We start from the raw sequence: 14,235 nt of genomic DNA, 5'->3' as shown, positions 1-14,235 counted from the left end.
CTCTATAGGCTCTACCTTTAAAATACATATTGCATTCCAGTATTCCTCCCCTTCTCTGCAGCTACCACATCAGTCCAAGCCACCATCGCCTCTTGTCTGTACTCTGCAGTAGTCCCCCTCACTGGTCTTTGTAGTTCATTTTCCATACAGCTGACAGAGGACGCGCTTGAAAACGTTAATTTCTCTGCTTCCAGTTTCCAGTGTAGTCTGTCAGTCTTAGAATCCAGCCTTTATCCAAGGCCTACAACGTTCTATTTGATTAGGGATCCTTCCCCGTTTCTGACCTCATTTCCTGCACTCTGCCCTTCGCTCACTATATTCCGCACGCTCTGGCCTCCTTGCTGTTCTTGAACATGCCAAGTATCTTCCCATCACAGAACCTTTGCGCTTAAAGTCCTCACCACCTGCAACACCACAGAGACCTGCATGGCTTCTTCTCTTATGTTACTGAAGTGTCTGGTCTGGTCAAATGCCACATCCGAGATTTCCCTGATGACCCTGTGTATTACAAGCCCACCTCATCATTCTCAATCTTCTTATATGTATACTTTCCCTTAATTTGTGGGACAGTCAAAATAGACTCTTAGCCTTTTATCTTTTTTTTTTTTTTCCACAAAACACAGAGGAATCAAAACCTTCCACAAACATGCATCAAACCAGTTTTTCTCACCAGGATATTATATATTTGAGTTTTAAAAAATCAACTCTTAAATACACTATGTAACACACACAATACTTTGATATGTAGTAATAACAAAAAGGACTATGGCTTTAAAATGTTTTTTATACATCTTGTGAAGTAATGATAATGACAATGGCCAAATTTCTCAAAGAAATGTGTAACATTTTTTAATGCTTTAGCTTTAGAATTATGTCACTTGAACATTGTTAGAGAAAAATGGAGAAAGGTGAAATAAACTAATATTTGACCTAAAATAAATACTGAATATATGCATGAAAAAGGATAATGTCTGCATTTGGTGTAAGTTTTGAGTTTCATGTGTGTTACCTTTTATAAGTCCCCACAACTGTTTTTCAAGGAAGGTGCAATCGTCTTTATTTGACATATGCAGAAGGGAGCTCAGAGAAGTTAAGGAACTTTCTCATGGAAGTGAAACTTGCTCTTTGGTCTGCAGCTTAGGTATAGCTCGAAAGGTATTACACATTGTCCACCAGAGAGAGGCAGCAAATTTACAGCAAATTTACTTACTTACTATAAGAACTTCCAGTAGAAATAACACACATTTATTTTATAAATAAACAGCACTCGACTCTGTTATATAAGATTGTTTACTCTTAATTTATAGGTCTCTTCTCATTCCTTCTGCGAGAACAAGCAAATCTTATGCATGATGGACCAAAATGGATAGTCCTGGATGGAGATATTGATCCCATGTGGATTGAATCACTAAATACTGTCATGGATGATAACAAGGTAATACGTCATTGCTAAATCTGAAACTTAACACCTGGACTGTATTAAGAGTTCCATTCAACTTGTTGATTTTAATACAGTAATACCTCTGTTTGCGAGTATAATTTGTTCCAGAAATAAACCACTCGTATTGCAAGACATTGCTCATTTACCAAGTTAAAATGTATTATTAAGTTGGTGCAAAAGTAATGGCAAAAACTGCAATTGCTTTTGCACCAACCTAATAGAAATATTTGCTCATCTTGTGGAACACTTGCAACCCAAGTTACTCGCAATCCAAGGTTTTACTGTACTAGTTCTTGTTTTTTTGTTTTTTGGGTTTTTTTTTGCTGAGCCATCCTGCCACCTGTTGGCAGTTCAGCGGCTGCTCAGCTCGAGCCGGGACTTGAACCGCTGTTGCTCAGAGCTCAAACTCTTGAGCGAGCTCTTAACCAACTGAGCCACTCAGCCGGCCCTTGTACTAGTTCTTAATCATTAACTTGACGTTCTTTATGTAGTTACTACAGAGGGTGCCAAAAAAATGTATACACATTTTAAGAAAGGAAAAAACTGTATTAAAATTATGCTGATGGTAACCACTTTGAGCACCTCTTGTAACTGCAGAAGTCAAACATGACTTGTATTCATCTTTTGTTACCGGTATGTATAGAGTATTAAAATTTTAATGCAATTTTCTCATTTCTTAAAATGTGTATACATTTTTTGACACCCTCTGTATTTTGATAAGTCGCACTTTTCTGATAATTCTCTTAATTTCACTGTTAAAGAATTTAAGTGAATACATTTTTCTTGTGTGTATAAATTTAACCACCTTTAAAAAGAGATAAGTTTCCAAGAATTTAATTCATGCACATCTTACCATTTTCTGACAGTTAGGCATAAATTATTACATCTCATCTTTGATTAAGTACAGAACGCGGAGATAATAAAAGACCGAGTTTGTGCCCTGTGTTAATTGGTGAAGTTTAGCTATTGAAATTCAGTAGTTCCTGTGCCCACCGATTGAGTATAAATGCATTCCTAAGCATTTTGCTATGGTTAATTCAGCATTCCCAGTGAAAATAAAGGGTGATGGTACAGGTCTGTGAGCCACCACTCAAGGAACGCAAGCTCTATCATTAGGGTCCGAAGAAAGAAATCAGTAATCATCATTGCTACAGAATAGAATTAGTAACCCCCTTAAATTAACAGTAATTACTGCTTTCTGAACTAAGACAGTGTTCATCATCAAATAAAGGTCTGAGATCTTTATACTCGTGTGAGTTTCTATAGGACAATTGATAATTGTGGTATTTCAGATTCTAAAGAAAGTTTATTTTTTGTGGTATTCAGGCCTTTTCATGTAATCAGCTCTCAGAACAAATGTCTTATATTTAGTAATAATTACAGTTATTTAAAGGTTGGCATGAATGAGTCCATGTTGGTGAAAGCATTTCTCAAGGGTCAGTGAGCTCCCCTCAGGGATGCACTGAGAATTCGTCATGACTTTCCCGACAACCCAATACTTTGTATTTTGGTAAATTGGCAGCATTGCCTTAGCTCTGGAATGACAGGTATGCTGTGTTGCTCTGTCCAGGTGCTGACCTTGGCCAGCAACGAGCGCGTAGCCCTTACTCCCTCCATGAGGCTGCTCTTTGAAATTCATCACTTACGGACAGCAACCCCAGCTACTGTGTCCAGAGCTGGTATTCTGTATGTGAACCCACAAGATCTGGGCTGGAACCCGTGAGTATTGTTTTTTTTTTTTTTTAAATTGTGGTAAAATAATTTGCAACAACATGGATATACCTAGAGGGTATTATGCTAAGTGAAATAAGTCAGAGAAAGACAAATACCATGTAATTTCACTTGTATGTGGACTCTGAAGAACAAAATAAACAAAACAGAAACAGACTCATAGATACAGAAAAGAAACTGATGGTTGCCAGAGGGGAGGGGATCTGGGGACAGGGTGAAAAAGGTGAAAGGATTTAGAAGTACAAATTGGTAGTTACAAAATAGTCATAGGGATGTGAAGTAAAGCACAGGGAATGTAGTCAATAATATTGTAATAACTATGTACGGTGTCAGATGGGTACCAGATTTATCAGGGGGATCACTTCATAAATTACATAAATGTCTAACCACTCACTGTGCTGTACACCTGAAATTAACATAAAATAATATTGAATGTCAACTCTAATTGAAAAATAAATAAAAATTGTGGTAGAATACACATAATATAAAATTTATCATTTTAACCATTTCTAATTGTACATTAAGTCCAGTGGCATTAAGTCCATTCAACATTGTTGTACAACCACCACCACTATCCATCTTCATAATTTTTCATTTTCCAAACTGAAGCCCCATGCCCACTAAACAATAACTCCCCAGTTTCCCCTGCCCTAGCCCCTTCCTACTTTCTTTCTCTATGAATTTGAATATGTGCCTCTTATAAATAGAATCAGACAGTAAGTGTCCTTTTGTGATGGGCTTATTCACTTAGCATAATGTCTTCAAAGTTCATCCATGTTGTAATATGTGCCAGAATTTCCTTCCTTTTTAAGGCTGAATGATGTTCCGTTGCATGCATGTACCACGTTTTGTTTATTCATTCATCCGAAGACAGACATATGGGCTGTTTCCATATTTTGACTTGTGAATAATGCTTCTATGAACACAGGCACACAAATATCTCTTTGAGTCCCTGCTTTCAGTTATTTTGGATATATATACCCATAAGTGGAATTGCTGGATCATATGGTAATTCTACTTTTTGTTTTTAAGAGGAACCACAGTGTTTTTCATCATGAGTGCCCTACGTATATTCCCACCAACAGTTGCGCGAGGGTCCAATTTCCACACATCCTCACCATCACTTGTTATTTTCTCTGTTTTTTATAATAGCCATCCTAATGGGTATGAAATGGTATATCATTCTGGTTTTGATTTGTGTTTCCCTAATGATTTTTAATGTTGAGCATTTTTTTTATGTGCTTATTGGCCATTTTTATCTTTTCCTTGGAGAAATGCTTATTTCGGTCCTTTGCCAATTTTAAAATCTAGTTGTTTGGTTTTGTCATTGATGATGATGTTGTGAATATTTCTCTTTTTCATCTTAGTTTTAAGAAAAACTAAAAATTTATATGACCATTTGAAGACAGTGTTAGCTATTAAGTTTAAAGCTAATTAGGCAGATTTAAAGATAATTAAATTAGCACCTGTAAACCTGTGTCATTTTTATTGGGTTGTCGGAAAAATCATTACATATTTTTTCTATGTTTTTTGTTGCAAAAATGCGTCATGACTTTTCCGACAACCCAATAGTTGGTCAGAACCCTGTTCGCACCTTGTACATGTTAAGAACTCACTATTTGTTGAATAAGTGAATAAACAATAATAATAGCTTGTATGAAACATGTATATATAAATATATCACTTAGCGAACACCTGTATGTTTGTATCATATGATATGCATGCATGAACAGTAGTGATGCTTTGATTTTGAACAAGTTTACTGTGCCCACTCTTTCCATGCTCACACTTTCCATAATCCATCCTGGTGGTCATTTGTCACCTCGTCTAGCTTTCCCGCTGAAAACTGTAGAAACGTCAGAGCTCTGCAGGTGAACACACGCTTGTGCCTCATGAGCTCCCGCGTCACGTATCTTCTGTTTACCCCTCCACCTGGCGCTGTGCCCCGCAGCCTGTCCTGCGCGGACCTCATCGCTGGGCTCTTTGCCCTCTGGCTTCTGGCTGGAATGGCTGATGAATGAGAGGGAGAGAAGAGATGAGGTCAGGCTATTTATTCCCCTGGCGCCTCCCTGCAGGGTCACATCAGGATGGCTGCGTCCCTCAGCGGCAGGTCACAGCTCCTCTTCAACCTCTCCCTAAGGTTCTTTCCTTCCAGGTTCTGGTAGGCCTTCATCTTGTCTCTGCAGATGCAGGTACAATAACCGTTCCTCAGTTACCCCCTGACACGGCACTCTGCCTTCCAGTGTCCCTGCCCTCTGCCCACACCTTTGTCAATAAAAACTGCTGGGTGACCTCTGTTCCCCGCCAGCCGCCTGACAGATGTGCTTCTCCGGGCTCCTTTTCCTGTGTATGATTTGTTCACCACAAGCCTCATCTCTCAACTCTCCAGCAAAGGAGAAGCATGCCTAGGCTTTTGTGTCTAACAAAGCGTTATTGGACTTGGCAGGGGAAGGAGTGATTTGTAAAAGTCTAAAATGGAGAATCCTCCCTGGGCTTCTGGGTCCTTTCCCCAGCAAGGATTCTACCTCCTAGGACGCTTCTCTTGGTTGGGGGCTAGCTGAAGGCGAATTTCCAGTATCCCTCCACTCCCCCATAAAGACAGCAGAGGCAACCCTTGCACCCCATTTCCTTCAGGGGACCCCTCACCCCCAGCAAGTGTGGTCTCATTTCAGTAGTGAAACTCACAGTTCCCAAGGTCTCTTGTCCTTACTTGGCCCTTGTCAGAACTGTCATGGCAACACAGGGGGTGGAGATTTTTCCCTGTCCACATGCTAATAGTATTATAATCCATTACAATTAGCTGTAGTTCACCTTGGAGGGGCAAGATGGCCATCTGGGTCTGTTCTCAGTCACCAGAATCTAGTTCTGGCCAGTCTGGTAGCTGCACCTTTTCTTAAAAATGACCTCATCTCCTCCTTCCTTTGTCTCCCCTTACTTCCTCCTTCCTCTCTCTGCTCTCTCTCCACAGCCCTATTCTTTCTGCCTATGGTAACAAAGCCAGTATCTTAGTTCTTGATTTCCCCTAATTTTTAAATTCGAAAGTGTTAACAATTATAGGAAAGTTGAAAAGGTAGTGGCACCTTGTACAACCATACACTCTTTTCCTACAGTCATCAGTTGTTGCCATTTTACTACATTTATTTTCTCTCTGGCTGTACATATTCCCTCTCACACAGGCATAGAGAGACACATTTATTTCCTACTTTTATTTTGCTGAATTATTTCAAAGTAAGTTGGAGACATTAAAACACTTCATCCCTAAGTACATTATTTGTCTCCTAAGAATTAAGATGTTCTTCTACATGAACACAGTCCAGTTAACATACCTAAGAAATTTATCCTCGATACAATATCATCTGAATTTTTTCTAGTTATTTTTTTTCAAATTTTCCCAGTCACTCCAGTAATTTTCTCTGTAGATTTTTTTAAAAATCAGGTGTCAAAACAAGGATCATGCATTGCATCTACCTGTCTCTATTATCTTCCTTAATCTAGAACATTCCCCCACCTCTTTCTTTCATGACATTTACAGTTTTGAAGAGAACAGCCAGATAGATGTCTTGAAGAATGGCTGAAGGGGTGATTTCCTAATTTAATCTTTCTATCTACATATATTAGATGACATTTTTCTGTAAAAAAAGTTTCCTTTTCCTCCCTCCCTCCTTTCCTTTCTTTCTCTTTCCTTTTCTTTCTTTTTTGGGTAGTATCATTTTCTATGTATGGCTTCTTTTCTTTTCGCTTAATGGGAAATTATTCATTACCCGCATTATTCTTTTGTGTGCTCCAATTGTCCCCAGTTTTACCAGCAGGAGCCCATTCAAGCCAGCTCCTTCTGTGTTCTTTTGTACATGTCCTCCTAAGTCTTTGAGCACTTTGCTTTCTGGTTAAACAAGATAGTTCTGGCTTATCTGAGGCTTTCTTTACCATAGGCCTGGTTCATCCATTTCTCCAAGGAGTCAGAAGAAATGACTTTTTGTACAAGGGATGGTGTTTAGAATCCAAGATAGGGATGCTAGGTGTGCTCATTGCCACTGGTATATCATTGCTTCTGGGCCTTTTCCATGAACAGAACCAGGAAATGTATTTTCTTACTCTATATTGTGAGCATGGATACGATACTGTAGATAGAAGGTATTATGAAATACTATGTTTATAGTATCTCTGTAGGGTTCCATATAAGGAGTAAAGATAGTGCCATGTCACTTAAGCTTCTTAGGATATTTTTGTTAAAACTCACTGAGCTATTTCAAAACATAAATTTATGTCCACACTTTGCAGATATGGCACATATCAGGTCAAACAACATTCTTAAAATCACAGCATATGACTGCTGTAGAAATCAAATACTATTTTAATTCTGAGCTCTAAGTACATTTACTGGAAGAATCCTGGATAGTTCATACTTGTATATGTCTGTTGAGATCATGAGGAATAGAGAAAGGCAGGGGGATTAGAAGAAAATTTCTGAAATTATTAGTGGTTTTTTTTTCTAGTAGAAAGGAATGAAAATGTATAGAAAGGGAAAAACATGTAGGCAAAGAATTATTTAAATGTATTCATAATTATTTAAATTAAAATTATTTACAGGGAACGTAACACTGAAAATGGGATGTACCAAACTATATATTACTTAGCATGTAAATAATGATAGAGAAAGGCATTCCATTCAGTCCAGTGGGAAAAGGGGGACTTTGAAATAGCCTCTATGGAATTTTCACCTTTTTATTTGTAACTGACGTCTCATTACTAAATAAATGATGCCAAGATTAATCCAGAAAAATCCCAAGCTGTTTTCATAAATAAGGCCTACACTATGAGAATGGTTTCAGTCCTCTAGGAAATGACAAACTGTACTTCCTTATAAATGCTCAGTAATGGCCTACTTATACCCTATTATGTTTGGCTTCTAAATGCTATTAGGAGTTTCTTTCACATTCTTTTCATTAAGGTAAAAATGGCCATTAAAAGAAGGTTTTAAAGGGTCATTTAAAAATATTTGCAGTTTGAGGAATAGAATGAACTTGCTAAACATGCTCCTGAAGTGTTGCACCATGCTGCGTGGAAGGAAGACGCTTTTGGGCTGGTGGAGTTCTGCTTTTCAAGCCCAGCATTCAGTAAAAGCTTTTCTGTGCTCTTGTGCAGGTATGTGGCCAGTTGGATAGACAGAAGGCAGCATCAATCAGAAAAGGCCAATTTAACAATTCTTTTTGATAAATACATTCCTGCATGCTTGGATAAGCTGAGAACAAGCTTTAAAACCATCACTTCAATTCCAGAGAACAGCTTGGTGCAGGTATGTCTTCGGTTACACCGTGTGACATTCTAATCCTGATAGGGTCATGTGGCTCGATCAAGACAACAGATTTTGCTTGCTCAAGAAGGTGTAAAGATTTCTGGAGTTGTTCGGTTTTTCCAACCCTGGTCCTCTAGCCCGAATGTTCACCAGTGTTTTTTGCAAACCCCTATCACACACCCATCACATGCTATGGTCATTTGTGGCCTCTTTCACAAGGTTGTGAACTGGAGGGCTGAAGCTAGCTTTTATTCATTTTTATATCCCCAGAGATTTATATAGTTTTTAGCAGATAGTAGCTACCGAATGTGTCTTTATTGAATTATGTGTTCCTCCCAAATATATTTGAATAAAATAAGAACAAAGTCGTTAGCAGCTTTGTTTATTTTTCTGTCACCTAATAAACTGGTGCTCAGTATGTTTTAGTGAATACAATAAATTCATGCAGTTAAAGATGATGACCAGCGAGTAAGAGAAAGCCTCTGAACTCTACCACATAAGTGCCACCACCCACAAACCGTCCACTTCCCCCTCCGTTTCTTTCTTCCCCTCCCCAAAATATTCCTAAAGTCAGGTCAGTCTAAATGGAGAGTTCATAATATTCCTGGGACAAATTTTTGTTTCAAATACTCATTGTGAGACAGATGGTGAGAGCGAAGGGGATATATGATCCCCTTGTCATGGAAGTGAATGAAAACAATTTACAGCAATGAAGGTTGTGATCTTAATCTCAGCATGAAGAAGAAATATCCCCAGCCTTTACAAGTATAAAACTTCACAAACGGTTTACAATTAGAACCCTTTTTTTCTGTAGGAGCAAAATTGGTTTCAAGGTACTTTGTTACCATTAAGTTACTATGTTACCAAATTTGTTTGAAGCTCAATTAGAAATAGTCACACGCATAATAAGAAGAGAAAGTTCAGGTTTTTGGATAATTCACACAGCAATTAAGTAAACGATAGTCTTCAACAGTAATTATCTGAGGTATAATTTATTTCTGAAAGCAGGTCTGAATTTATTCATAATGAATTAATTATGTGGTTAGCCTAATTAGACTTCCTCTGGTATAATACTTGCAAAAAGCATGGTCATGTTCTTTCTCAAGTTGACTTGTGTATTTGTGTGATTCTCTATGGTGTGAACTTTTTCATTCAAGAGTAGTGTGAAAATAGGTCAGTAGGAATTAATATGACTTTTGCTCTCACTTCCTCCTTTTGCAGTATTCAGAAATAGCATTTTATCCTTAGCTTCTCTTTCACTCTTTTATACAGTAGTCTCTTTTCTGTGATTACTTATAAGGAAAGGAATTTGAGGCATAAAAGAGTATAAAAGAGAATAGCTTAAAATGACTACTTTAAGAAATTAATGTACTCTGTTTTCCAATATATGCAACTTCTTTGCGTTAAGTTTGGTAATATGTATTAATGCATTCAGAATATGCACCAAAGCATGATTGTATTAATTGCCGACACAGAGCTTAAAATGTTTTCCAAATACTGTGTTTGGGAGAAAATAGAGAAATCATAGACTTTACTAGAGTTCCATTCAATGGATAACTTAACATTGAGACCTTTCAGTCTTTTTTGTTTTGATTCGAACAGTTCCTTAGACCAAGATGGTTTCTATTCAGAAATAGCAGAGTGTCAAAGTTTTAGTTGGTGAGTTTTATTCTATTGGAAGATGATTTCAAATTGGCAAACATGGCACAATATAAAAATACCAGACATCAAGAAAGAAGATAAAAAAAGTAAGAGGTGTTCAACTATTTCAAGTAAAAGCATTTCCATACTGTTTCCAGGACCCATTGTCCATGTTACCATGAATTTTCCCCATGTTTCATGGCTGAGAGGAAGGGTGTGCAGATAATCCTGATGTACTTTGTTATAGTTTGCTCTGCTGTGTATATATTATGGTGATAAAAATCTGTTGCTGCCTCCAAAAACTGGGGGGAGGGTATCATGAGTTTTGAGGGTCCGTGACCGTGCTAATCAATGACACTTATTTTTGTACTTTAGAGAACTAGCTCAAAAATGTGTTTACTACTGGTTATGATTTCATACGGCAAAGGCCTTTGCAGCAGCCATGCTCCCCTCATTATTGATCTGATAGCCCTGAACACAGGGTATGTTCAGACCAACAGAGCACATTGCCGTTTCACCTGGATGCTATGAAGAGCAAGTTCCTGAAGAGCATTTCTTCCAAGGCTAAACTTAGTCTGGTGTCCAAAAAAATGCCCCAGGCTAAGGCTACCAGTCCAACTTTCTAAATTTATAACAACAGGTGGGAAAAACAGCTGCCAAAGCACTGAGGGAAAGTGGGTTATCTAAATGTCCAACAAGAGGGCAATAGTTAAATCAGCCTTTCCACACAGTGTATCTTATTCATTCACGCCCAGTGATGTTATAGGGCCACACGTACCGGTATGGAAAGATGTCTTCAGTTTGTTTTTAAGTGAGAAGGTGGACTGTAGAGTACTATGTGTGGTCTGACTCCCTGTTTATCAAAAGAGCATAGCTATATCCCCATTATTATTTTTTTTAGCTTATATGTATTTCCTGTTTTTACAGTAATTAATTAGATAATTTAAGATTTTAATGTTTTTTAATTGTTTGTCATCATTCAGAAGCTCAGTTTGGTTAAAAGTGGCAAAGGTTTTCCATTGACACAGAAACCCAAGGCAGTAATTTTTATCTCCTCCAATGCAGCAAATCACAGAGTTGGGAAAAATTATATAATCTCCTAAGAGTAAAGTGGATTTGTTAGTAAGTTCTGTGGACGTACTCCACTATTTAAAAAACAAAACAAAAATGTTGCCCTAAATGAATGGCTATTTCTTGTTCTTTAGACTATTTGCGTTCTTCTGGAATGTTTGTTGACTCCTGAAAATGTACCTTCTGACAGCCCAAAGGAAGTTTATGAAGTCTATTTTGTCTTTGCTTGTATCTGGGCATTTGGAAGCACTCTGCTACAAGATCAGGTATGTTTAGAAATAGTTTACAGAACCAGCATTATTTTGGGGGGAATATTATAATATGTGATCCCTATGTTTTTACATTATCATAACCCATCCTTGCTTCCTCCTAAGCCTGTACATTGTCCAGCTCATCCAGGCTAATTGTTCTAACCTTGGCTGACAATGCCACATCCATAGCCTTCCCCCAGTCCTTCCTTTTGAGCTCAAGGTCCTGTGTTTCCTCCACCTGCCTCTAGAGCAGTGCCAGCATCATGCCGTTCCATAGGCAAGTCACCCCCAGTGTGCCCAAGACACCTCTTATCAGCCCACCCCCCAGCTTGGCTCTTGCTTTTTTTTTCTTTCTTCAGGGATACTCAAAATCCTCCCAGTTGTTCCAGTTTAAAACTTGGGAGATATTACTCTTCCTTATTGGTGTGTCCGATGGTCATCAGATTATTTCAGTGTCCATTACAAAATAGCCATTTAATCTGTCCCCTCTTTTTCATCCCTACAGCCTTAATTCAGGAGTGTCTTTAGATTGTCCTGGGCTGTCACAGTATCTTAGCTCGGGCTACCATAACAAAATACCATTCACTGGTTGGCTTAACCAATGGAAATTTAACTTCTCTCAGTTCTTGAGGCTGGGAGTCCAAGGTCAGGATGCCAGCATGGTCAAGTTCTAGTGAGGACCCTCTTCCTGGCCTGTGTCCTCTCATGGCGGAGCGAGAAAGATGAAAAGGTTTCTGGTGTCCCTTCTTCTAAGGCATTAATCCCATCAAGAGGTTTCTACCCTCATGACCTCACCTGAACTTATTTCCCAAAGGCCCCACATCCAATTACCATCACATTGGGGATTAGAGCTGCAACATATGAATTTTGGGGGGCACACAGTTGAGTCCATAGCCAAATTGGTTTCTCTGTCTCTAGTTTCTTCGTACCTCCAATCAGTCTCACACATGATTTCCAGGGTTATAGTCAACCCCAGGCCAATTCCTTCCCATTGGCCTTTCCTTCAGCCTCAAGTGAAGCTATCATGTCTGCACAGCCTTCTTGCATACCCCACGTGTGGCTTCTGATGTCTTTTGGGCAAACACTTGAGACAAGAACTCGTACAAGTGTATGCGCGTACACACACACACACACACTCACACTCACACACACACTCACAATCACTCACTCACTCACACTGCTAAGACTTGCCAAAGTACAAAGTGGGAGTTTTTCAACTTGAGAAATTTGCACATCTGATTTCCACTATGCACCTCTGTATAGATTTTCTCATGTAATCTTGACAAGAGTTCTTTAAGGTATCCTCATTGTGCAGATAACAGAAAGCTCAGAGAGGTGAAGTCACTTGGCCAAGGTGACACTGATAGGAAATGACATCAGGATTCCCACCCATGCACGTCTTCAAATGCCACGCTTTCTAGGGGACTCAGGATCGCTCATGGTCATAGTGCTTTGATGGTACCCCTCCATCTTTGAATTAAAAATAGATGGCACACATTTTCCAGGCTTCCCCAAGTAGTTCCAGATGTAAACAGGGAATCTAAGTTGGAAAGCATCACAGCCAAGAGTCACCCATATTTCCATTGGTTTACTCACTGTAGGTCCTAAACTACATGGTTGCCATAACCTGTGACCCAGTTCTGCTTCTTGTCACTAGGTTACCATAAATCATATCTATAAATAAATTTGGTGTTCACTTGGCCTCCTAGGTCTTACTTTGACCCTTCTTAGGAGCCACATTTCTTTCTTTAATCTCCAAGAGCTTGCTAAAGATTAACAGCCCTTAGCTTCAAGTGAGAGTCAAAAATCAGTGTTGGGTGACTTCATGTGGTTTTTCTCAAAAGCGCCATTTACAACATGTAGATTTCTTCTTTGCAGAGGCCACATATAGAATCTCCCCCTCTGCTCAGCCCCCCATGGTTTTCTTTTCAGTGTCTCTCCCCCCCTCAAGGCTTTTCCTTTTCTAGGACTGTAAAGCCAGGGGAAATCACATGAGTGTGATGTTGACAGCTGAGCTCTTTCTGCTCCTGATCATAATACCTCACTTTCCTTCCAGAAGATTCTCTTTTCATCTTTCCAGTTTCCAAATATGACAGCCTTCAAGCTATAAGCTGGGCATCACTACAGTCACCTTCCTGTCCCAGACACTTCCTCCCTAATTAACAGTCAACATCATCATCATCATCTTTGAATTGTCAAAAGGGGTCTAACTATGAAGCATTCAAAAGGGAGGCTATGAAGTTGGAAACGTGAATGAAACAGACACAAGAAATATTCTCAGGACAACCAATTTGAGTGCCTACTATCTGCAAGGAATGAAACTTAAAAAAAAAAAAAAAGACCCTGTATGTATGGGTACAACTGTCCTCCTTCCTTTACAAAAAGGAACTGGAACTTAGATACATTTGCCTGCTTGAGGACACACAGCTAATGTCTGAGCCAGGTTCACACTGCACCAAACCAACTTAGGACCTGTGTTCTTAGTCCAGGCCATTGCAAACAATTTCTGAAATAGGACTTATGTCAACTCTCCCTGAGCCCCCATCAACTGCCATGATCATGTCTCACTTGGCTTTTGAAGTAACGTTGTCACTGGTCTTTCCACTTCTATACTTGCCCCATTGTCCTTTATCCACTCAGCAGCCAGAGTGGTTTTCTAAAATATAAGTTGAATTATATACTCCAGAATTTAAAACACTTAAACGGATTCCTATTACTTTAAAGATAAAGTTAAAAATTGCAATACTATTTACAAGGCCTCTGGCTCTGGCTCTGTCTCTCCCCACTTCTTCCTCCCACCTCCCCCC

The 14,235-nt window shown here is 39.0% G+C and overlaps 1 protein-coding gene across 1 annotated transcript in view; it reads left to right on the top strand.

Annotated features, from left to right (window-relative positions):
• Positions 1-14,235, top strand: part of DNAH11 (dynein axonemal heavy chain 11) — a 307,848-nt gene that overhangs the window by 122,398 nt on the left and 171,215 nt on the right. Inside the window, exons 39-42 of the mRNA XM_019651988.1 lie at positions 1,308-1,435; positions 3,012-3,160; positions 8,315-8,465; positions 11,312-11,443. Coding sequence (XP_019507533.1) covers positions 1,308-1,435; positions 3,012-3,160; positions 8,315-8,465; positions 11,312-11,443 — 560 coding nt within the window. The remainder of the gene's footprint in view (positions 1-1,307; positions 1,436-3,011; positions 3,161-8,314; positions 8,466-11,311; positions 11,444-14,235) is intronic.

The sequence above is a fragment of the Hipposideros armiger genome, unplaced genomic scaffold, assembly GCF_001890085.2.
Source record: "Hipposideros armiger isolate ML-2016 unplaced genomic scaffold, ASM189008v1 scaffold_171, whole genome shotgun sequence".
NCBI lineage: Eukaryota > Metazoa > Chordata > Mammalia > Chiroptera > Hipposideridae > Hipposideros > Hipposideros armiger.
This window is presented reverse-complemented; position numbering and strand designations above follow the sequence as displayed.